Source organism: Pocillopora damicornis, chromosome 4, assembly GCF_964200805.1.
Source record: "Pocillopora damicornis chromosome 4, jaPocDami1.2, whole genome shotgun sequence".
Classification (NCBI taxonomy): Eukaryota; Metazoa; Cnidaria; class Anthozoa; order Scleractinia; family Pocilloporidae; genus Pocillopora; species Pocillopora damicornis.
Genome location: NC_142673.1, coordinates 12685177 through 12710198, shown reverse-complemented (window position 1 = coordinate 12710198; position 25022 = coordinate 12685177). Strand labels below are relative to the sequence as shown.

The 25022-nt window shown below is 38.7% G+C and overlaps 2 protein-coding genes and 1 pseudogene across 3 annotated transcripts; 1 reads left to right on the top strand and 2 right to left on the bottom strand.

Moving 5' to 3' along the window:
* Positions 1–1410: 1410 nt before the first annotated feature.
* Positions 1411–11079, top strand: LOC149046846 (uncharacterized). Of its 2 annotated transcripts, none has more exons than XM_089204937.1 (2): positions 1411–1843; positions 7348–11079. In XM_089204937.1, exon 2 carries the CDS (start codon positions 9242–9244, stop codon positions 10118–10120), a length of 879 nt encoding a protein of 292 aa, XP_089061063.1. In that variant the 5' UTR covers positions 1411–1843; positions 7348–9241; the 3' UTR covers positions 10121–11079. The 2 variants fall into 2 exon arrangements, with proteins under 2 accessions (XP_089061063.1, XP_089061064.1); XM_089204938.1 differs by lacking the exon at positions 1411–1843 and adding an exon at positions 6556–7012.
* LOC149046847 (uncharacterized) lies at positions 6556–7768 on the bottom strand (annotated as a pseudogene).
* Positions 11080–17390: 6311 nt separating the features above from the next.
* On the bottom strand, positions 17391–24672 carry LOC149046845 (uncharacterized). Its single transcript, XM_089204936.1, has 10 exons — positions 22534–24672; positions 22098–22202; positions 21691–21801; positions 20402–20545; positions 20029–20199; positions 19783–19926; positions 19570–19680; positions 19156–19278; positions 18573–18674; positions 17391–17865 (listed from the first exon to the last, which is right to left on the bottom strand). The coding sequence occupies exons 1-10, from the start codon at positions 22775–22777 to the stop codon at positions 17801–17803; spliced, it is 1320 nt and encodes a 439-aa protein (XP_089061062.1). The 5' UTR covers positions 22778–24672; the 3' UTR covers positions 17391–17800.
* Positions 24673–25022: the final 350 nt, after the last annotated feature.

Below are 25022 nucleotides of genomic sequence, written 5' to 3'. Positions count from 1 at the left end.
AAATTTAGACTGGGAATTTCCAACCATAACAACTCTGGTTCTAAAAACCTAGAAATTCCTAGAAATTCCCAGAAATTCCCAGAAATTCCAAGTTTATAGCCAACAAGACTTGGAATTCCTAGGAATTCCAACTCAGAGAACCAATAGCTTTCCCTGAAAAGCTGTAAATCTAAAAAATTCCTAGGAATTTCTGGGAATTTTAGGAATTTCTAGGAATGTTTAAGAATTACTGGGAATTTTAAGCAAAAATTTGAGGCTAATGATATAAAATAAATACTTTAAATTAAAAAAACTTGGCTAAAATTCAAGTATTCAATGAAATTTATTAACAAGCTTAATGAAGGCTTACATGTAAAATATTTTTGATTAATTATTAACATCAACATGTGGTAATATTAGGATAAATAAGGATATTTTTCTTTTCTTGAAAACTTCATACGGATTAATCCTCAATTGCAGTTATTCATATGAAATAGTCCTAATCAATCATTAAATTTGGTTTGACACAAATTGTGAATAAAATCTGTTGATTCTTTTCCATAAAATACAATATCTTAAATTATATTTGAAAACCAAGCACTCTTAGGAGTGAAAGGGTTAATTGCAGTTAAATAGAATTGATTTTTTAATTAAAATCTTGTAACTGTAACAATAAATTGGAATGAAGTTATCCTAAACTGCAAACTTAGCTGCTGTTTGTATTTTTTCCCCTGGGCTCACAATAAGTTGGCCTTGAATGAGGTTGTCTACAAGAAGCTTGACCATTTTGTATCTGGATTCCATGACATCTGAATTTGAAAAAAAAAAATTACATAAAATATATATGTATAATTATATATAAAGCTCAGACCAGGCCTTTAAATAGGCCTTTAGATAGCTATAAGGAAAAGGGCATTCATTGGATTCTCAAACTGAGAAATCTCTGTTATATTGAGTGACTTTTATATTGGAGTTAGTGCATCTCTCTCATAGATTTTACTAAAAAAAGGGCAGAATACATTATTTTGTTTTTACCAAGGAGGGCTTCTTCATGTAATAAGGTTTGTTTAATAACAGTTCCTATTATGAATCTTGAATGTTCCCAAACCTGAGTAAAGGAATCTTGTAACCTTACTGATAGATTTATTTCATTGTAAAGCATAAGCTTAAGAAACTGCGGCATGCAAGTGACCGATTCGATTATCAGAATTATTCTAGTTTCAGTTGCGCCGAGCGTTATGTAAGCTTAATTCAACCCTTTACATCTAATCTTTTATAAGATTTTGATCACGTAACGAATGTCGCAATTTTTACTCACCACAAACTTTCAAAATCGTAGCTTAACAGATGGCCACTCGACCCTTGTTTGTACTAGTCAATATGTCAATTGTTGTTCCTTCTTTTAACTCCACGGTGCCAACGACTTTCTTTTCTTTTACAACATTCATGCGTTCTCGTTTTCCCATTGAACCATAATAAAAGCTATCTTTAGAAATGTTATATTAAGCAAAACAGTTGAGGAAAGCGATCAACCGATGAAAAGTACATTCAAAAATAAGCGCCAAATGGAGTCTTCTTTGTTTCCGATCAAGGGCATGATCACGTGGATCTTTTAGGACTTGTCATTGGCTAGCAATATGAATCCCCTGGCTTGCCGATGGACTGCACAACTTTATTCTGACTTCTCCGACCAGTTCTCTGCTTCTGGACGATGGATACCTTGGTGATATAAACAATGATGTGAGCTCACTCTGTCTAGAAAGAACCGACAAGAATCGATCGTACTATAAATGCACGATTTGTGGCCGAAAGTTGTCGAGGAAACAAAGACTCGAAACTCACTTGAGTTGTGTTCATGGCAAAGGTGAGAAATAACACAAGCCAATTACAGTTTTGAATGTGACCATAGTTAATCGAGGGGACAATATAATATGCATACGGAATTGGCTGGATAACATTGTTTCAGGGACAGTGAAACCAGCGGAGGGTTTTAGCCCCTCTCCCCCCCCCCCCCCCGCAAGTTGAAAATAGGCTCTCTCCCTGATATGCAAGATCTACATTGTGACATGTATGTCGATTGACCAGCTACTGCTGTTGTCCCTGAACTAAGCCCAGTTTTACTCCAGTATTCTATAAGAAAACAAGAAAACATTGTTTATTATGTAGACATGTAATTTTTCTATGCAAATATTTCGAACACATGCGGATGTAAATATTTTTTATTCTTAATCAGTTATTGTTTTAAAATTTTTAACAACAAATGCAACAGCAACTTATTAGAAATGATTAGGAATATACAAATATGTTCTAGGGGTCAATAAATTAAATTGTTTCTCGCATGATGATTTTTAGAGTTTAGCTTTGCCTTAGTTGATCAAACTCATGGGAGGCTCTGCTAATATCCTTACGAAGTACTTTGGATTTCATTTGTTTCAGTCTAATCTTATGTTTCTGGATGATATCTTTCGCAAAAGAAAATGACCGCACTTTGACATACAATTGTATGATGTTGTGCAAAACATCTTTCGCAACACTACTGTTGATTATCAGTTGATAATTGGATAACAGTGAATTGTATGCTGAGACAACTTCAACATCATGAACAGATCTTGATATAATACTAGCAAAAGCTATATTCTGCACAGTAGTATTTGAAGTGGTATCCCTGAAATAATGTTCAGTTCTCTCAAAAATTGATTGAGCACTTTTTGTAATTGCCCACAAACCACTACGATTTAAGGATGAAGTTAACTTCTGGCATTCAATAGCATTCTGGTCTTCTAATTTGCCAGCCTTAAGGATGGAGATTGCCTGCTCACTTTCTAATGATTTACCGACATGCTTGGTATGAAGTTTATGAAGCACATAACCGCCAATATACTGTAGTCCAGCTTTTTCTTCATCCGAAAGTTTAGTTAATGTGGCGCAAGTATAAGTGCTTTCAATTTTCTCCTTGCTGTGTACCAACATACAATCAGCAACCTTGGTAGACAGTAGAGTAGCAGCGTTCCTTGATAATCCCTTAAAATGCTTAACTGCATTCAGAGCTATGGTTGAGTAGAAGCAAGAATAAAATCTTTCAGCATTTCCAGACTTTGTCAAGCGTTTATATAGGTCTTCAATGTCGCAGAATTCAGCCGGTATGTCTTGTAGACCGTTGTTGTGGGTGTAGCATCTTAGCTCGTCTCTGATTGTTTTTGGATAAATTTTGTTGTCAGCAATTTTGTGTTTAGCTTTTTCTACAATTCTTGAGTAAGCTACAAAAGTTAAATAGCTTTCTTGTCCTCCTTCTTTTTGCTTCTCAACATCTTCTCTCGTATCTCTGTGTTTAACTGTCTTGTGTCGTTTCAGTCCGCTCTTGCTTTTGCATTTCTTGTGGCACAGTTCGCACACAATGTCTTCGAGTTGAACCTGTTATAAGCAAAAGTAATTTTCAGTCGAGAAATCAGTCATAAAACGATACTACAAAGTCTAGTACATATTTTATACAATCACTGGCTGATGGTACTTTCAAATCATTTATCATAACCAAGAATAGCCACGGTCCCAATTTTGTTCCCTGCGGTACTCCTGCTCGGACCGATCCCCACTCTGAGAGACAATCATGTGCAAGTTTGACCCTTTGTTTCCTATCTTTAAGAAAGGCTATTATCCAATTAATGATGTAAGGGTTGATGTTGTAGGTCGAGAGTTTCGATAGCAAGAGGCTGTGATCTATCAGATCGAAGGCTTTTTTATAGTCCAACGCAAAGATCCGCACGGTGTTCCCCGTTCCGTCTGTTGCTTGCGCCCAATTGTGCATCAGGTTTATCAATGCATGCGCAGTGGAGGATCCTGGAATACACCCAAATTGATCGGGTTCCAGGCGTTTCAGAAGTGCTGGTTTCACATGTTCATGGACGACGTAGTGCTCGGCAATTTTGGACAACGTTGGTGTCAGTGAAATAGGTCTCAAATCTTTCGCCGCATCCTCAACTATCTTTGTTTTGGGAAGAGGGGTGATGTTTGCACATTTCCAAAAGTCCGGTAAAGTCCCTTGACTAATCGAGGAATTGATGATACAACGAAGAGGTTGAGCGAGCTCAGGAGCGAATTCACGCAAGACCCAGTTTGGGATATTATCTGGGCCCCCGGCTTTGGAGGAGCTGACCGTACTAAGGCATTTGAAGGTAGCTTCCAGTGAAATAATGGGAGTTTTAAAACCCTCAGTGCTCACAGTTTCGATATTATCTAAAAGTGGGTCAAACGAAGCTTGAGGTTCTAGCAGAGCTGTGTTGATTTCATTAGCCAAGATCTTAAGGTTGATTGAGGTAGCTGGTTTACTTGCTAGGAGCTGATTTGCGACACTTGTAGATGTTTTGTTCATTCCACATAACCGCCTACATTCGGACCACCACATTTTAGGATTGTTTTCGGTCAAAACGCTGACTTTAGTGTTGTAATAAGAGCGTTTGCAGAGCTTCCGTTCCCTGTTTACTTTGTTCCGGTAGTAGTGGAACAATGGTTTGTTGTCTTGGTAATATGCTCTTTGACGGTGTGCTATAAGTGCCTTGAGTTTGGGTGAAATCCATGGTGCGTCGTTTCGGTGGAACTTAACTCGCTTTTTGGGAAGGATAGAATCTAACCCTATGTGAATGAGGTCACTGAAGTGAGCATACTGTTCTTGGACGCTATCTATAGTGTCGATTAATGACCAGTCGACCCCCGTCATATAACGACCAAAAGCCTGTTTGGACTCAGCGTTAACAGCACGTGTAGTAACCGTTCTGTTTGCAGGAATATTGGCCTTCGATCTAATTTTTGGAAACAAACCAACAGTACAATGATCGGATAGTCCGAAGGGCGGGAATGGAGAAGGTTTCTCGTAGTGTTCTGTAAGATTAGTTAGCACTTTGTCGAGTGTACGATCCCCTCTTGTTGGAAAATGGACGACTTGCGTGAGGCGGAACTGCTTAATAACTGGTGAAACATTCGCCCTGTTCCAGTCGCCAGCGAGAATTATACCTGCGCCAGGGATATCACTCTCTATCCTAGAGAGAGAATCCATCATGTAATCAAGGAGGGGCTCATCTTTGGCAGGCGGTGGAGGATGGTATACTGTACCAATGATAAGGCAGCTATAACCCCGGGGCAATCGGTTGGGCGTGATTTTGGCCCACAAAACCTCAGGGCCCTCGGGGTCAGGAAACTCATAGTCCCGTAGAATTGAGAATTTGATGGAATCTTTTACATATAGAGCCACACCCCCATGTAGCTTGTGGGTCCTATCTTTGCGTATGATGTTGTAGCCACTAATGTCAACTACGCTGTCGTCAATAGAATCTTTGAGCCATGTCTCCGTTATACAACAAAGATCAAACTCGTGGGTGTTCAAAAAAATACGAAGTTCGTCTATTTTTGGTGCCAAACTCATTACATTAGACACAGCTATTGACGGTACGAACTGCAAGGTGTTTTTCTTTGCGTCGATGTTTCTCTTAGGCTTGATAATAGCCAGATTATTGAAATTGACGGCTCTTTCTTCTGTGTAACGGCTCGAGGAAACACGCGTAGTTACTCTCACGGGAATTGTTGAAAGTCTCGGTAAAGCGTGATTATTGAACCGTAAAGATTCATTCAAGATGGAAGAGTTATAGCAATTAACAGTTCTTGGTCTTATGTAACTACTGGAGATGGCGCGTGTGGTTGTTCTCACGGGAATTACTGAAAGCCCCGGTAAGGTGTGATTGTTCGACTGTGAATAATTATTCAAGGTTGAAAATTCATTCGTTTCTGAAGAATATTTGCTTCGGCCTGTATTTAATTTTGTTTTAGTAAGTCTTCCGGACCGTTTCCCTCGGTACTTAAAAATTCCATCCGCTCGAATGTTCTTAAATAAAACTGACCGTCTCTCCTGAAGGCTGTAATTTTTCCGGAGCGACACCAGTTCGCGCCGAGAGTACTGTAGGGTCGTTGTTTGGCGAATTGGAGAATCAAGCTGCCGAATTAAATCTCGAGTGGCTCTCTGCCGGCTACCAATGGCGATAATAGATTGAGCAGGACCGGGGTTGGTCGAAATATCAACGTATACCGTGATGTCCAATGGAGGGTCGTGGCCAGGGATGACTAAGGAGACAAACCCGTGTTTAGTGTGCTTCTGCATTGGAACTCTTGATCGATGAAACCCATCTTTGACGATACAGGTGCATTTCTTCTTGAGTTGAACAGCAGTGTGCAGGGGTTCCCACCTTGATTTAAAAGTAGCCTCGAAGGATAATAAATGGTTTAGAAATGCAGCGCTTAAACAGGATAGAATAGTGATAGAAACTAGAGCTACTCTAAACGTGGCCGCCATGATTGGCGCCTAATTAATTAGTACAAAAAAGATTGACATAACATGTTTGTGGAATTGTGATTCATCGCTCATTTAGTACAAGCTATTTGTAAAACTATAGTTTCTTTACTATGAGTTAAAATGTTAGAACATTTCCTTATAATACTAATGGTGTTCTACCGGAATTAATTGATGAACAATGTAAAGAAAATGAATGAAAGATATATGTCCATGTTCGTTTTCGTAATGAAACGGAGTTGTTACTGCTACAGTTAATTTGTTATGTAATTGTTCGTTTGCAGATAATCTCTCATTGGTGCCGTAATGTCATTATGCAATGGCTTTGCAAATGCCGTGTCGAATTCGGTTGAATTGACATTGGTACTGTTCGGCCAAGGATTTGGCTTGCTCTTTATAAATACCTTGCAGGTGCTTCTTGCGCGCGGAACGCGGAACTCAACAATTCTTCCAAAACCATTCTGCATCAAAGATTCCGTGGCGGCATTGAATTCATCTTCGGCAATTTCTCGGGCTGATCTTTTTCCATGTTTAAAGGAGCGATATGACACCACTGGGCCTTGGGAGATTGAAACGTTGTCACGGACCATTTGTGTAGTGGGTTGTTCGATGGTTTTGTCACATGCTGAGGTGGTGACTTCTTTAAGAAACTGAAAAAAAAAAGAAAGAAACTAATTAAAAACCAAAATAACGGGGAAACAGGTAAATGTAGCTGTATAGCCGTTGAAATTTGCATGTGAAAAATTGGCCAGCGATTTCTGATTCGTTTTGGTTTTGTTTTGCACTAAAATAAAAATAAATACAAGTCCAAACTCAAAGCAAACCGAAATGTGCAAAGTTGTCTAAGTTATGACTAAATAGATTGTTGGTCTTTGCGCGCGCAATTTCTATCAGCGATTAGAACACGGCAAGTATCTGGTGCTAATAATTAGAACATGATTGTTATGTATGCGCAATAAAGGTAATTAATCCAGAAAGGAAGTTTGTTGTTTTTTACGAATGCGTACCTGACATAGTATTTCCTTCTGCGTCTCTAGGTGAGTTACGTAGGATGCAGCGTTCTCCAGGGTTGCTTTCGTAATGGTAGGGTCTGGTTGCGTCGCTGGAACACCGGCCAACAGCTGTCATGGCGTGGTTAAACACGTGCAGGGCGCAGGCTACTCTGGGAATGAGTTCCGAAGTCTTCGATTTAGGCGGCACTTTGCCCTCTCGTATGGCTTCGTTTACCTCCGCGACAAACTGGTCCATTTTCTCCCTCAGAAGTTCTTTGCCTTCATCATCAAAGACGAATTCCACGTTCTCGTCCACTCCATTAATGTTTTTGAACAGTTCAGTGTAGTCAGACACTACTTCGGTTGATAGCTGATCGGTGGCGTTCTCCATTTGGGTAAGGGTCGGGCGAAGGGCAAGTGGGGTTGCGAGAAGAATTCTGTCGACCAGGCCGTGTCCTTTGTCCATGCGAGCGATCAATTTGGCCGCGTTCACCAGTTGCGTGGATCCAAGGAGGCAGAAAGGCGTATTCGAAGGGATCACCCTGCTTTCTTCGGTAGAGTAGTGGTAGCTGCAGCGTTCCCCTGAGAACAGTTTGCAGAGTAGCTGCACGTCGCCAGATGCGGTCTCCTCATCGGATTTAAGTAGCTTGTGCAAGATGTCAAACACCTCCGGTGAGAGAATCATGGCCTTTTTCGTGTTCGCCAGCAGTTTGACCAGTCCGGACGAGGTCGTCTTGCTGATAATGGCGTTTGTGAGGTCTAGTTGCTCCAGTGGATCCTGGGCAGCATATTGGATTGCAGAAGACTTGTCTGTATGAGAGAAGATTAAGATATTAAAATCCGAATTGCAGCGTATTTAATTGAAGGTTGTTTGCTTTTGTCTGTGAGTGAGTGTAAGTGCGGGAAGCACTGGCGCGCCGTATGCGAGATACAAGGGGAAGTAAAAAGATATTTAAAATTGATTTTGGTTGAACTTACCCGTCCCAGGATATCCAACAAATATAGTATATATATTAAGTGGCTGCTTGTGAGTTGTTTCATTGACCTTTGCGTTGTTGCAGGCAAGTATGAAGCTCGTTGTAGTTAACAACGACGGTACAAAGTATCCTTCGCAGCTTCCAACCGAGATTGCCTTATTCTTAACAAAATCGTACACGTCTGAGTCGTGAAATAGCTTCTGATACTGAAACTGCACAGTGTTGAGTCGTTTTTGAAGGTTGATCCACGTTTGTTCGTGTTGTTTGTTGAGTTTTGTTACTGCATACATTTTGATGCTCACTGTTAGACTGATAAGTATCGACTGAAAGTAAACTGAAATGAGCAGGGAATAGTCCTTAGGGAGTAGTGTTGGTGGAAATACAGATTCAACCAATCAATGGCGGTGCGGCATTCATTTATATTCAAAATATGAGCAATTGTGGCAAAGGCGGTACTGCAAATCTGGGCTTTGTTTGCGAAATCAATTGTTTAGAAACAGGTTATTGTGTTCCAGTTACAGGGTAATTGACAGCACTATTGATGTCAACGTTACAGGGAAAGTGTGATACAAATGATTGAAATTGTCATGTTAAGGCTATTGAAATAATCGTAAAAGAAGCGTGCCGATTTCAATGATGGCAACAAATTCGTGTTTTGATTTGTTGTGCAGGGCGGGATTTTTTCTGTGAGAGTAAATTGAAAGGGCGGCTAAGTTTTTTATTGTTAATTGAAAGCGTTTTCGCATTTTCAATGTATGAGCTCTTTTAAGCTGACATGGCATTATTTTGAGCGATGTTATGTGTTAAAGTGAAAAAGGGCGTTAAGAGTAGTGTTAAATTTTTTGCGCAGTCATGAACGATAAAGGGGTTCAAGTTGCAATTGGATCAAAACGTAGAGAAACCAGTGCTGGTGGTGAAACCGAGACAACATCACAAATAAAGACAGAGGATCGAGGGACGCAATGTGGAACGGCGTTAAGTTGCAGCTATGGACGCAACCGCGAACACCAAAAATGGTGTTATGGCGACGTTTGCGCCCGATTTGCGCTGGAGAAATGAGTTTGAGTAGGTGCGAGGATCGATCGGATGGTTTCAAGTGGGAATGCAGAAAACAAGTTAACTTTAAGAAACACAGAGCAGAGTTGTCGATACGGAAGGATAGCTGGTTCGAAAAGAGCAGGATGACCTTAGAAGAAATTCTGAAGTTGACTTATTGGTGGTGCCAGGATCTCGATCAGAGACAAATTAAACATGAACTTGGACTTGGAGAAAGCACGGGGGTGGACTGGGACAGTTTCTGTCTTGAAGTATGCCAAATAACACTTCTTGAAAATAGCGAAAAACTAGGCGGAAAAGGAAAGGTTGTTCAGATAGACGAAAGTAAATTTGGCAAAAGAAAGTACCACAGAGGACATCACGTTGAAGGGCAGTGGGTGTTTGGAGGTATAGAGGAGGAAAGCAGGAAATGTTTTCTGGTGGCAGTCGAGAAGCGAGACGAAGACACACTGTTGGCCATTATTCAAGACTGGATTGAACCGGGAACAATTATAGTGTGGGACTGCTGGAAAGCGTACTCCAAACTCGAGGCGCATGGCTATGAACACCGAACAGTGAACCACTCTGTAGAATTCGTGAACAAAGACGGTGATCATACCAATAAAATTGAAGGACACTGGAGGCATGCAAAGTCGAATCTGCCTAAGTTTGGTGTTCGAAAGCACCTTTTCTCCACGTATTTGGCGGAATTCATTTGGCGATACATGCATCGCGATGAAGATTTCTTTAGGGTTTTTTTGAACGATGTAAAGAAAGTGTATGCCATCAATACAAGAGAACATTAATTCTTTTAAGTGTATTAGACAATATTCGAAAAAGTGTAGAACATTACCTCCTTAAAGCGTAATAGACAATTTTCGACAAAGTTTTGAAGCGTTAATCGTGCCTCGATGAGCTTCGTTATTATTCTTGCACCGGTTTCTGTTATAAATTGTGGTTGAAGTTAAATAAGATGATGTAAATAAGGCCAAGAAGTTGTATAAATTTGTTGTTGTGAAATTTATGATGTTAATAAGGCAAAAAAGTTGTAATATATTATTTTTCAAAGCGTTCGAAAAATTGGTATTGCGTAAAACGAGAAATATGCAGATGCTTGTTTCGGCTCATGGATAATAGAACAAGGTATATACATGTTTAACTTGCTTGTTTCGGCACATGGATAAAAGAACGAGGAATATTCATGTGTAGCACGCTTTGCGTTGCGGCTCATGGATAATAGAACAAGGTATATACATGTTTAACTTGCTTGTTTCAGCACATGGATAAAAGAACGAGGAATATTCATGTGTAGCACGCTTTGCGTTGCGGCTCATGGATAATAGAACAAGGTACCAACAAAGTAAACAAAGCAAAAAGCGGTATATTTCGTGAGGTTTATATATACATAGTATGTAAATTATGTCGACTGCGGGACTGCGGTAGCAGGATTTGAAAGTTCATTTCAGTTGCGGGGTATTCTGAAGTTCAGCCCTATATTTAATAAGCGAGTCATTTTCAGCGAGTACATTTGACATTTTATATACAAAACATTGTAAGATATAATATTATAACATAACATATCGAGCCAGGACGTTTTAATTTAAAGCACGCCGACCATGAGAACTCTGCAAAGGTACATAACACAAAATAAATGAAATTTGAGTTTTCAAACAACAAAGATCGGGTGTGTTGCAAAATCAGCTATAATTTAGTCTGATTTCTTAAATGGTTAAATACTCTTCATAACAAAATCATCACCAAACTAACCTTTAGAGCCTGTTTTGTTTACTTGTTATAGATGGGGGAATTTTTTTTCACTTTTTCCTTCAATAATGTTGTTCAAAAGAAAACGAAATCGGTGCGTCGTAGTTGAAGAGCATTTCCGCGCGCTTGATTCATCTCAAAATTGAGTACAAAAGTAAGAAAGAAAGAAAAAGGCAAAGTCCTAAACTTAAATACTGAATGGCATATTGTCCCATCGGTCTCCTCAACTCTAAACAGTCTTCAAATAATGTATTAAAAGAAGAGAAATGTAAGTTAGGCACCTACCTTTTTAGTCATCTTGCGCGCCCCGTATGATTCCTCAATCGGACCTAAGTTATTTGTTGGAAGATCTGAAAACCAAATATTGGCTTTAGAAAGGACATCCAATGAGCTGGTTGCGCGTTCATTGTCTTCTTCCCCACAGAGCTCAAAAAAGTCACAATCAGTGACCGTAAATCAGGGAGAAAAGCTTAGGAGTTGAAGGCATTAATATCCAGATTGAATCAACTTTGAGATTTTGCAAAAGATAAAAAAAGAGAAACGTCTCGACTTTTTTTTAGGGATAGGGTGTAAGATATCCGTCTCCTTGCTACTTAGAAAACTATTTTTTCTAAAACCAGTTGTAGTTGTTGGTAAGTGCCAACAAGTAAATCACAACAAATCAGAAATTGGTCCGACTTTTCCGAATTGAATCGCTCTATCGACGGGTAGATGAAAATGGATGTGAATGTCTGTTTTAGTTAGGCTGCTTTCAAAATTTCATCAGAGCGCCCTAGCAACAATTGGAATAAAAAGTTTCCCACTAAAAGCAGAAACTTTTTAATCTTGATGATTAATCTGATTTTAGAGTTAAACCCAAACTGATTAAGCTATTCATAGATTGATATTGACGTTAAACCTTTTACCTTTAGTTGCAAGTTTATTGAGTTACAAAAGTCATGCCAGGAAGTTGTATGCTCATAGGAGCTATGTTAAGCATACTGAGACATGATATTGGTCTGCTTACATATATAGTATCGCTGTCGTCCATTCAGCTTGCTTTTTAGTGGTCATCGCATTGAGTTGGTGCATGAACTCTGATTTTTAAAATCTCCTCACAGCGGCCTTTTAACGGGCTAGGTCTTCTATTTGTTGATTCACCCACTGTTTAAGGGAGGAATTCGTTATTGCCAGCTGTTCTAATTCTGTGGATCATCAAAGAAATCTCAGATACGGGCATTTTATATTCAAACGGATTAGTACATATATATGGTGAATGACTCCCATTCTAGTCATTTTATATTCATGTTTATCTTAAATATATTTTTCATCAAATGCATTATTAGTTCAAAAAGACCTGAATTTTCAATACAGTTTAACTTTTACAAATTTGTGTTTCACTGAGTAAATCACGCATTCAATCAGACAGATAACACTGACGGGCGAGGCGCGCTGTACTCTTTGACTGAAATGATAAGAAATAAAATAGTCTTGTAAGATTTTCACTCGACATGTGCCTGGTTTGTCTGTGCAGAAAGCGTTCCTCCCCTCCCACAAGAAATAAGAGGCATCAATGATTTCTTACGTAATAACTGACGTATAAGATACTACAAGTACAACAAAATATTACACGATCAACACATTTTTCCGTTTTTTTTTTGTAAACCTTTATTTTGTTTCTTCTTTCTCCCCTATTACCGCAGAATTTCTTTGTTCTGGGACAAGACAAGTCCAACTTTGCACAATGAGCTGTGTAAGTTGCAGGTCGTCATAGACACCGTAAATAGCAATAAAACAAATAAGTCATACTTTAAGAACAGAAAACTTTCTCTCAAGTAGAAAAAAGCGAAATAAATTGTCTCCTTACAATTTTTCTAAGTTTTGATTCGTCTCCTTAAAAACCAGGTAGATCGATTGCAGGACTAAGTAGTCTTGCAATCAATGCACCCTGTTCAGTTGAGGGAAACTGTTTTGCCTCACCAACTTCTCGGCTGAAAATGGCAACAACACAAACAGTTTAAATTCTTCCTGTAAGTAGTCAAAAAAAAGGAAAAAACTATCACCTGACTATTCCTTAAGCTTTGTTTCGGCATTCGCCACCCTTCACTCGATTCAAACTTAAAGTATTTAAAGTATCTCTACAAGGAACAAAAAAAGGTTATTTGTTGTAGTGCTATCATGGATGTGAATGGGACTGGTAAGATCTATGTTTGCTTTATAGAGGTAATGTGTGTGTGGCTTGTACTTTTGTGACTTTTGTTGGGTGCGGTTCAAGTGTTCCCACTGACCAAATTATTCACGTATCACTTCTATTGTACATTAACGTTGAGCGAACAAAGAAAACTGCCCGGTAACGAAATCAATTTTGAGAACAAATTTAATTAGAGAGAATGAACGAGCGGCTAGTTCGGTTAGTCTTTAAATAAACAAAGATCAGTTTTTTCACCGATTTTATTCGATCTCTTTTGGATGTCTTTTCCTGTTCGTTTGAATTTTCTTTCTTTTCATTGATGGGCATAATAATAATAATGAATTACCAGCTACCTTTGTTCAGAATCGTGTTAACCCGATATGCTACACATACCTAAACAAAACTTCAGTCTTGGGCTGATTTTTCAACCTCTTCTGCAGCTTTTTGCAGTCTCTTGTGAGAATGTCGTGTATCTATCGTCAGATTTTTTTAATGAGATCTTTATATGTGTTTTTCTGAGACGTTAGCTGTTTGATTTTTTTGTTCTTTCTCTCTAATTGTCTCCTTTGATGCAGAAACAGTCACTGAAATGGGAAAAAATAAGGGAATGTTACCATGCCATTTAGTAAGTAAGGCATTCCATTAGTTATTAGTTGTGAGCAGCAGACTTAAGCTTAGAGATAATACCTACGTAGCTCACGTTAGAAATATCTCAGATTTTTTTCAGCCGCATCGTTCGAGATTTCCCAAAAGTCGCATGTTTGATTAATTTTGTATTGCCAGAGATAAACCACATTTCCCCCTCTCAAAAGCCATTGAATTCTTACAGAGAAAGTTTTGAAGTCGGCTGAAGATTTCTTCGGTTTGCAATTAATTTTTGTTTTCTCTTCCAGCCCAGTTGAAGCTATTTAAACTCCGCCAGAAGTTCAAGAGAGTTCGACTTTAATGGAACAAGCTTTACCAGTAAGTGACTTGCAATTCGGTATCAATTGATCATACAGTTGGCCTTGACATTCCTCCAGTTGACTACGCAAGGAAAAGTTGATCATTTATAATTCTTCATCTCGGTTTTTTGTGATTATAAAAGCTGAGCTCATTAGAGATTGATCGCATTTCTATATTTCTATGTTATGTTCTATTTTTTCAAGGCCTTCGCTTCCTCTTCTTCTTTGCACATTCTCTAACAATCGCTCAAATGTCAACATTCACAAAATAGATGCAAAACAGCGTCATTTCCTGGACAAAGATTATGAGAGGAGCGCTAGGTGTTCGACTCATTTTTTTTATTATTCTATTTGAAATGTAAACAATTTGATTAAGGGATGGCTTTCAAGAATGAACTTCGATAGACAAGATTTTTCTGAGGCTAACTCTAAGTAAAGCAAGTTGAATTCTAGCGCGTAAACTTAAGGCTTCGACCGAAGTTTCTCCCGTCTTTTCACCAACTGAGCAAATAATTATGTTACGCAAAGACTTGAAAGATTGTGTAATGTGCTTTTACATGCAGTTTAAAACTCCATCTGAGGTGGAGTTATAAACTTCTTGTACAAGCATATTTCAGGTAATGACGATGAACGAGCATCCAGTTCGCCAATGCGTGGATTACCGATCTTCCCACAAACAGTTACGAGCCAAGTTAAGGAGTCAATTGGCTCAAAAGATCGGGTTTGGTTGTAACCGACTGTTTATTTAATTTATTGTTTGTAATTTATTATTTTTTAAAAGATCTTTTTGTCTTGCATGACAATTTCTCTGGTAAGCGGAGTCTCCTTCAAGGAGACTCTGGTTATAAGAGATAGTGTCATGCAAGGCACTATTTTTCTAAAAAAGATGAAACTGACGTCAGCCGCCCGTACATTTTATGCAAATTTATTTAATTTCAGTCTGGAGAGACTCGTTGACATTTTCTTGCCGTGGATGAGTAGATCGTTCATTTTGTCACAGGATTCTTTCAGCTGATTTTCTAAGGTAGGGTTCTTTTTTAGGAGTTCTTTTTCTCTCTCTAAAGTAATTATAAAAGCAAAGCTGAGAAGCGGACAATCGCATCGTTGTTTATGAAATACCCTCTTAGAGAATGTTTTTTTTAAATTGTCCAAAGCCAACCAAATTTAGGGAATGAAGCTTCGATAGGCTTTAGAAAGTTATAGAGCCAGACGTGAGCAATGAGCGAGTATTAAATTGACCCCATCATGTGGTCAGTCACGTACGTCAGTCAGTCAACCAGCTAGCCAGCCAATCTGTCCGTCAGTCAGTCAGTCAGTCAGTCAGTCAAGGTAGTGTCCTTGGACCTATCTTATTTCTGCTCCATACCTCACCCTTGGGTGATATTATGAGACACCATAAAGTTAATTTCCATTTGTATGCCGATGATACGCAATTATACCTCACCTTCAAATCATCCACTGCTGACCTGGCCAAATTAGTGATAGAAGACTGTGTGCGAGATATCGATGCTTGGATGACAGTAAACATGCTTAAGATGAACAGGGACAAAACAGACCTAGTTGTCTTAAATTCCAGCCATCGCCCACCTCCGCCCCTGACGTCAATTTCGGTTTGTGATGAGTTGATAAGCAAGACATCGACAGCTAGAAATATTGGTCTTCTGTACGATACAGTCATGTCGATGGAACATCCTGTCACAGCTGTATGTAAGGCTGGCTTCTTCCACCGTCGAAATATTAGCCGTATAAGGAAATATATCAGTCGCTATACAGCAGAAATACTTGTGCACGCTTTCATTACTTCCAGACTGGACTTCTGTAATTCACTTTTGTATGGACTGCCGAAACAAACTACCGAGCGCCTTCAGCATGTTCAAAATGCAGCTACCAGAATGGTTGCGCTTATACACAAACATGAACATATATCACCGGTATTACAGGAACTGCATTGGCTTCCTGTAGAACAGCGCATAATTTTTAAACTTCTTTTGATGACTTTTAAATGTCTAAATGGCATAGCACCTTCATATTTGTCTGACCTAATTACGATGTATATTCCTAGGCGCAACTTAAGATCTCCTAATGGCCATCGCCTGTTTGATCTTAAATATAATCTGCGCAACTATGGCTTTCGTTCTTTTTCAGTAGCGTCACCACTGTTGTGGAATGACATGCCACTAGGAATAAGATCTTGTGATAGTCTGAACGATTTGAAGAAAAAACTGAAGACTTATCTTTTCAGGAAAGCGTTTTCAAATTAGTCCTTTTATATTTTAGTCGTTTTTATATATATTAGTCCTTTGATATTTCAGCTTTATATTTTAAGTTTTTATTAAATGGTTGTTTTATATTTTAGCCGTTTCGGTGCAATGTAATCTTTAAATATTCCTATGAACAATACTTGTGATATCTGTAACATTTTAAACATTTTTGTAAAGCGCTCTTGGACATCGCTGGTAATGGCGCTATATAAATGAAGTATTATCATATTATCAACAGTGGTGTCGCCCATAGGTCCATGAATACCATGTTCTCCTATTAATGTGTTGAAGGGGGGGAGGGGAGGGGAAGAGGAGAACCCAGTTCAGCAGGATAAACAGAAGGTCCCAGCCACTTCTTATCTTACACCGTCTCCAAGATAGGACGTTTTGACCCCTTCGGTATCAGTAAAGGGTAGTAAAGGCGACCCCAAAATTAACTCTGACCAGTGGAGTACATGTATGCTTTCTTGGCTCCTTACTCGTCACTACTGATCAAAACACAACATTTCGACTAAAAACTGAAGCTTATCATTTTGACAGAAGAGTACATCGCCTTGATGACACGAAGAAGTTCATCTTGTTTTCAACCCGGAAAAGAAAATGGTTGTTATACCCAGACCATCGGAATGTTGCCACTTAACACATATCAAACAGATCATGAAACAAGAAAAGAATTTATTTGCATGAATGGCATGTAAGTGTATGCCCATATTTTCCATCATATTATATAAATATTTACAATATATACTGATTGCAAATCCTCATATCACAAAATTTTTACAACTATTTACAATATTAACTGAGTTGCAATTGATAATTGCAAGGACGAGTCCTGGAGCAAGAAAACCTGCACAAAAGAGAAGGAAATAGATACATGAGCTGTGATCAGCAGCATGTCTTAAAGGAAATGATTCATTTGTATCTGGAGGAGTGACAGTTTAGTGAAAGAGGGCAGAAGGTAATGAACCGTTTCAAAACCCACCAGATCACTCGAGGCTATACACAAAACCAAAATAAGTGAGACTTTTGTTATGTTATCTAACTGTGAACAAAACGACCCGAAGAATCAAAAGCAGCAAATTAAAGTATTTTTAGGTATTTCCCTCAATCACCTGAATTAGCCGAAATCGACCGTCGTAAATTACAGCATATGTTAGAAATCAACTACTGTATCTAATAACTGTAGTCGAGGAGCCTGTCAAATAAGTGTTCAAGAGCCATTTAAAGCATATAGAAATGAGGGAAACCACGAAATACAAATATGGGAAGATAGATGAATACCAGAGTAAAATAAAAGATGATGTACCTGAGGGGGACGAAGGTTGTTTTAAACACAGGCGGACAAAACTATAGGTTTGAGGAAGCGTGATGTAAAAATGCCAAAAATACTTTGCCAAAGAATCCTTGCTCTTCTGCATAAACAAAGAAAGGAATAAGTAATTAAGAGGATCTCAGGCAACTGTACGGTACTGTGATACTTAAAGCTACTTCCCTAAACACACGGAGTGGTAATGGTAACCTTAAAAAAAATACTATAAACGAACCATTATATTGTTCAGTGCAAAATAACAACAATAAAAAATTTGGAAAAAATTGTTTCTGTCAAGAAGAATCAAACAATCCCAAATCTTAAAAATAGCCAAAGATCTTTTACATGCGAAAAAGTGACGCACCTCAACGAAAGTTTCGTTCCACAGTAGAGGGACGCAACTCATCTAGAGAAAGTTTCTCGCTCTGACACCGGTAAAAGATATAGTGTTTATGCCATAATTGGAAGTATTCTTACTGATTTGCGCGTCACATATGAACTTATAAGTACACAAGCATAAAGTTCTCTGAAGCTTAGGTAGAATGTCGGAGCGTGGAATCCGAAGGTCTAAGGTTCGATTAATTCTTCGTATAACTGAAATTATTTCCGCAGCTTGTTCAGAAGTGCACTCGGCTCACATACACTAACATACACTAACGCTCCTACACTTGAAGTCCACTTTTCCTTTACAAGAGAAAGAGAAAATCTGGGAACGAGATTAGGTTCGAACAAGGACTTCCGATTGTTACACAACTAGGGTTTAATTTTGTTTTCTTCTTCTTTAACAGACCACTGTTTCAGTATTCATACCTTTTGCCATCTCCAAGGATGAGTTGCCTTTCTTAGCAGAGGACTTTTCATCATTTGTCTTACATGACGGATGGCTTTCTTCTTTTGATCGACAAGCATCGGCTACAAAAATCGAAAGACATTAAGACTCTGACGTGCTGATGCTGTATTCTCCTCTGAGTTTTGGAAGATTTGTGACCGAAAACTTTCCCACCAACATTGTGAAACAATTTGAACCAACGGGGATGACTTTTGACAAGATTCTCTTGCTTTTGACTTTTCAAATGGGTCAGGTAAATCTAATTTGTCAGTATATCCATGCACACTTTTCTAAACCCACTAAAAAGGCGAGAAGACATAAAACATGACTAATCCGCGAGATAAAACTCTCTCAAAAGTTTCACACTACACCATTGAGTTACATTTTTTAAAGGCAATATAGGAAGAAAGAAAAACGTAACTCTTTTTCAGGGTTTTCAAAATTTTCAAACAACCTTATAGTTATTCCACAAGGTATAAATTTTTTCTCACCAAGTCACTGATATCACTGATATGGAACATACTAAATGAAAACTATAACAAGATATTTTCAAAGAATTCTTACCTTTTTCTGCCTCAAAGGATGAGTTTCGTATCTTAGCAGAGGACATTTTCTTAACAGAGGACTCATCATGCGACTTTTCATCATACTTAGAATGGTCTTCTTCTACTAATCGACAGGCTCCGTCTACAAAAATTGAAAGTCAATAAAACATTAAAAAACTTTGACGTGCTGATGCTTTCTTCTTCTCCGAGTTTCGGAAGATTTTCCAGGAATCACATGGATTTTTTTAGAGGGGGAGGGGAGGGGGATCAGTCGTCACTAACAGAGTAAAAGTTAGGGTATTTAAAATTAAAATTTACAACCAAAATCCTCCGCTCCCACCCCTTCAGGCGATGAATAATGACCCGTCTCTTACTCACTGTCATGGGACATACTAAAAAACGTATAAGTACATATTATCAAAACATTTTATACCTTTTTCCGCCTCGAAGGATGAGTTTCCTTTCATTGCAAAATATTTTTCATCTTTTTCTTCTAAATGGCTTTCATGCAGAGTTCGATCAGGATCGTAATCAAAGCCACCGGCTGCAAAGAAAGAAAGGCATCCAAAAACCTCAAAACTCTGACAACTTTTGTAGTAAACTGGAAAATATATGAAGATAGCATTTTCATAGAAATGTCACTTACCCTTTTGGGAGAAAGGTAGAAAGTTTCCTTGGTTCCTAACCAGCCAGTCGTCATCCTTTTTAGCTCGGCCTACTTCAGATGTAGATAGTCGTGCAAATATGGGAGGGAGGGGTGATTGATGGTGCCTGATGGGGCCACCTTTGTCTGAAAGAGACGCCAATGAGATTAGTAGATTTTTACAAAACCCGTTTTCCATTTGCTTTGTTTCTTCGTTTATTTTTTGGTAATGTGTTTCACTGCTCTTACCTGCGGTAGACATGGACAACGGATCAGCTGTTTTGCTGTCGTAACTGAATCCCTTCCTTTGATCACTTCTATGCCTTTTTCTCAGACAGGTGTCCTGCACTAAAGTTCCACTCGTTGAGACTCTGGCTGCAGATGATAACATTGACGGGCGAGGCTCGCTGTTCTCTTTGACTGAAATGACGAGAAATGAAATAATCCTGTAACAATATTACTCGATAAATACTTGGCTAGTCTATGCTGACAACATTCTCATCCCACACCCTCCCCTCCCTCCCCTCCCTCCCCACAAGAGATAAGAGGCGTCAATGATATCTTACGTAATAACTAAAGTACAAGTTACTACAATTAAAACAAAATGTTAAATTATCAACACCTTTTACTGTCTTCTTTACATTTGCTTCATCGCCTTTAGGCGTTTCTGTCTCTTTTGTAAGCACAGTACTTTTTTGTTCTGGGAGAAAACAGTCCCCGCTTTTCACATTGAGCTCTGTAGGTTGCAGGTCGTCGTAGACACCGGCTAGAGAAAAAAAAATTGAACGTATTAAAACTTGGACATATTTCCGACACAAACCCCTTCTTTAAGTTTTAACAGATATCGTATGCAACAACTTCCCTTCCAACATCGAATATGCCCATATGTTCATCGGAGTCTGTTCCACGCGTACCAGTTTATGAATTATAATATATAGATTTAGCCAAGCCTAAAAGCGAAGCTGGCATTTTTTTCCCGCACGTCTCAGGGGCACAACGCCTTGCCTCGGCCAGGACTAAAACCCGGGTCGTCCGACTCGGAGCCCAGTGCACTGACGACTGGACTACTGAACAAAGCCGTGGCGTTGACGTGCCCGCGGTACAATTGACCACGCATGTTAAAATTAGCACCTTCTACGGTCGTACGGTCGTACGGTCGTACGGTCGTACGGTCGTAAGGCTGTACGGTCGTACGGTCGTACGGTCGTACGGTCGTAAGGCTGTACGGTCGTACGGTCGTACGGTCGTACGGTCGTAAGGCTGTACGGTCGTACGGTCGTACATCCAAATTTTTTCCGCTCAATGGATTACTACTATTTTGTATAATTATGGGGCTACGCTCTGCGAGCTCCACTATAAATCTCATCCTCTATTTGGTGCGAAAATGCACCAGAATATTAATTCACGGATATCATCCATTACAAAGGGCAAATATTCAAGCTAGAAGCAAATTTTGAGGAAGACTGTGAGTTTTAGATATTGTCACTGAAAGGAAAAATAAACCTTCATATTTTTAAGTCCAATAGAGACTTTCTCGACACAAAGGGTTTACCAACAACTCCTTTTATAAAACGGGGATTGAAATTTTAAAGCAATTTTGTCAACAAATAAGCTCATCCCCTTATTAGTGTCAAGGACAAAAACTTTCTGATTGAATCAACAATTATAGAACGAACTTCATTGCACTGGACGTTCTCTTAAAATTTGGTACCACCCCCTCGTAATACCAATAGATATTCATCACTTTAACTCGGTCACGTTATGCCAATCGCACGCGGAAAATATCTCATGTCTCATTAATGAAGTTATGCTACGTTTATCTATTCATAAGATGGCTTCACGAACCTAGTGTTTCTACTGTCACATCAGTACGTTTTGTTTTCAGATCTTCCTTTAAATGGTTCATCATACCCATTTTGTCGTTTAGCCTCTCCTTGTTTCTTCTTTCTTGAAGATCAAACTGCATCTTTTTGTCCTCATCCTGAAGGAAACTGATCTTCTCAACCAACTTAGAGTTGACTTCTGCAAGGAGAAAGAAAATAAATCATTCAAACTTCAAGAACAGAAGACACTCTTTCAAGTAGTAATGAGTTAAATAAATTGTCACCAAACAATTCGTCCATGTTTGCTTCGGTATTAGCCGCCGCCTTGAGGACAAAACTGTTAACAAGGAAGAAATGGTCTCTTCCATTTCAGCAATTTGGTCCTCAAGGCAAGCGTTCTTCGTTAATAAATCGGACTTATCGTCTGAAAAATGTCATCAAAACAGACAGTTTAAATTACTTCAGGAAGTACTAAAAACGAAAACAAAAAGTCACCTGACAATTCCTTCACTTTTGCTTCGGCATTAGTCATTGTTTCTTCCATAATGACAACTTTTTCCTCGAGGCATCTGTTTTTCCTCAACAGTTTCTTCTTAACGGCTGAAAATGGCAATAAAACAAACAAATCAAACTTAACGAACAGAAAACGCTTTTTCAACTGGTAAAAAGCGAATTCCTATATTTCTTTCATCGGCATCAGCCACCGCCATGAGGACCAAATAGTTAACATGGAAAAAACGACTTCTTCCATTTCAGCAATTTGGTTCTCAGGGCAAGTGTTCTTTGTTAACAATTCTGTTTGTCTGGGTTTTCTTTTTTTTTTTTTTTTTTTTGATGGACGCAACAAAATAAATTACCAGCTACCTCTGTTAAAAATCGTGTTTTGCTTAATTTTGTGTTGCCAAATATTAACCCGCTATGTTACACATACCTAGAGAAACCTCCAGTCTTTCACTGATTTTGTCAACATCATCTGCAGCCTTCTGCAGGCTCTTGTGATAATTTCTCGTATCAACCGTTAATTTTTTAAGGAGATCTTCATATTTGTTTAGCTGAGATGTAAGCTGTTGAATTTTTTGATCTTTCTCACTGATTGTCTCCTTTGATACAGAAAGAGTCGCTGAAATGAACAAAAAATACGGGAATATTACAACGCCATTTAGTAAGTAAGACATTTAATTATTACTAGTAGTCAGGCACAGAATTTAAAAGCTCCTCAGAGAAAATACAAACGTCGCTCACGTTGAAATATCTCAGATTGTTTTCAGCCACATCCTTCGAGTTTTCATAAAACCGTATATTTGATTAATTTCGTATTGCCAAAAATAAACATATCTCCCACAATGAAAGCCAAGTCCAACAGAGAAAGATTTGACGTCGAATGAAGATTTCTTCAGTATGTTCAATCACTTTTTATTTTCTCTTTCAGCTCAATGAAATCTTCTTTTGTTGACCACGCAGGGAAGAGTTGATCATTTATAATAATTCTTTATCTCGGTTTCTGGTGATTGTAAAGGCTTAGCTCATCAGAGATCACTTGTATTTCTATATTTCCATTTTATTGACTCCTTCGCTTCCTCTTCTTCTTTGCACATTCTCTAACGATCTTCCAAATGTTAACGTTCACAAAATAGACGCAAACAGCTTCATTCCTTGGACAAGGATTGTCAAAGGAGCGCTGTGTGTTCGCCATCGTTTTGATCATTTTATTTAAAACGTAAATAATTTAACTCAGAGATGGCTTTCAAGAATGATATTTTTAAAATATGATTTTGTTTAGGTAAAGTTTAAGTCAAGCAAATTGAATTCTGGGATGCAAACTTCATGGCTGCCACCCAGGTTTCTCGATTGTCCTCATGATGTGATTAAATAATCATGTTACGACACAGTGACGACGCCATCTGTTTACCGCGAGTAACTATAACTGCTCAGACTGGAAAGATTTGCGATTTCGAATGAAACGATTATAGCTACGGGTGTAAACATGAGTACTTTGTGGATACCATAAAAGTCAGGTAGAGTTATAAACTTCTGGTACAAACAGATTACTGGAGAAGAGGACAAGTTGTCTTCTTCGCCTGTAATGTGCTTGTACAAGAAGTGAACGAGCATTCGGTTCATTGGATGTCCTTTCTAAAGCCAACGTGTGGGTCACCGATCTTCCCACAAACAATTTAGAACCGATTGAGGAATCAATTGGCTCGTAATTGTTTGTGGGAAGATCAGGGAGGGGTGGCACCGACTGTATCCAAGCCATTTTGTCATGTATCGTACGTTGTGAATTATTACATATTATGTAGGGGAAGTATAAAATATCTTTTTACAGGTTGTTGTTTGCTCGTTTCTAACGTTTTTTTTTTTTGCTTTTCTGTGCTTATCTACAAAACTTTTGATTGAACGCAACAATATTTAGTTCATAAGCACGGTTTATGATCAGTTCTATATGGAAAAAAAAAAATGAATAAATAGTTTACCTTATGCATAAGACTTACCTTCACAGGCCTTTATCCCTTCAGAGAGATTTGAAATGACCGCCCGAGCTTTGTCCAGTTCACTCTGGGCATTAGCTGCCATCTTTTTGAAAAGATCTTTTTGTCTTGTATGACTCTTTTCTCTCATACCGAGAGTGTACTTCAAGTCTTTAATTTCAGTCTGGAGGGACTCGTTTTCCTTTTCATGCTGAATGCGTAGATCGTCCATTTTGTCACGTGATTCTTTCAGTTGATTTTCCAAGGCAGAGTTCCTTTTTAGGAGTTCTTTCTCTCTCTCTAATGTAGTTATAAAAGCTTAGCTCAGTGGTGAATAACCGCACTTTTGTCTCAAATATCCTCTGAAAGTATGATTGTCTTAGATTGTCTAAAGCAAACCGAATTCAGGGAATGGTGCTCTGATATGCTTTAGAAAGTTAGATGGTCAGTATAAGCAACGAGCCAATAGTCAACTGACTAAGCTCTGATGTCTCACATGTCATACCAATCGGGGATCACGGCTGAATAGACAGACAGACAGACGGACAGAAAGACAGACAGACAGACAAACAGACAGTCAATAAGCATGGTCCTTTCTTAAGTCATCCGGTCGATAAGTCAAACCATATGTTGGTTGGTCAGTCAGTCAGTCAGTCAGTAAGTCGATCGGTCAGTCACTCGGTCAGTCATTCAGTAACTCAGTCACTTGGTCAGTCAGTCAGGCAGTGACTCAGTCAGTCAGGCAGTTACTCAGTCAGTCACTTGGTCAGTCAGTGACTCAGTCAGTCTTATTTAATGACAAATCAGTTGTTTCAATATAACCAGCACATCATTCACGAATACCTTGATGTATTTCAGTCGGCAAGTGACTAAGCTTTCAAATAATCTATAGTTATACACCCTCACCACTTTATTTTCTTTTTTCGCGGATTTGACGACAAAAACAGACAAA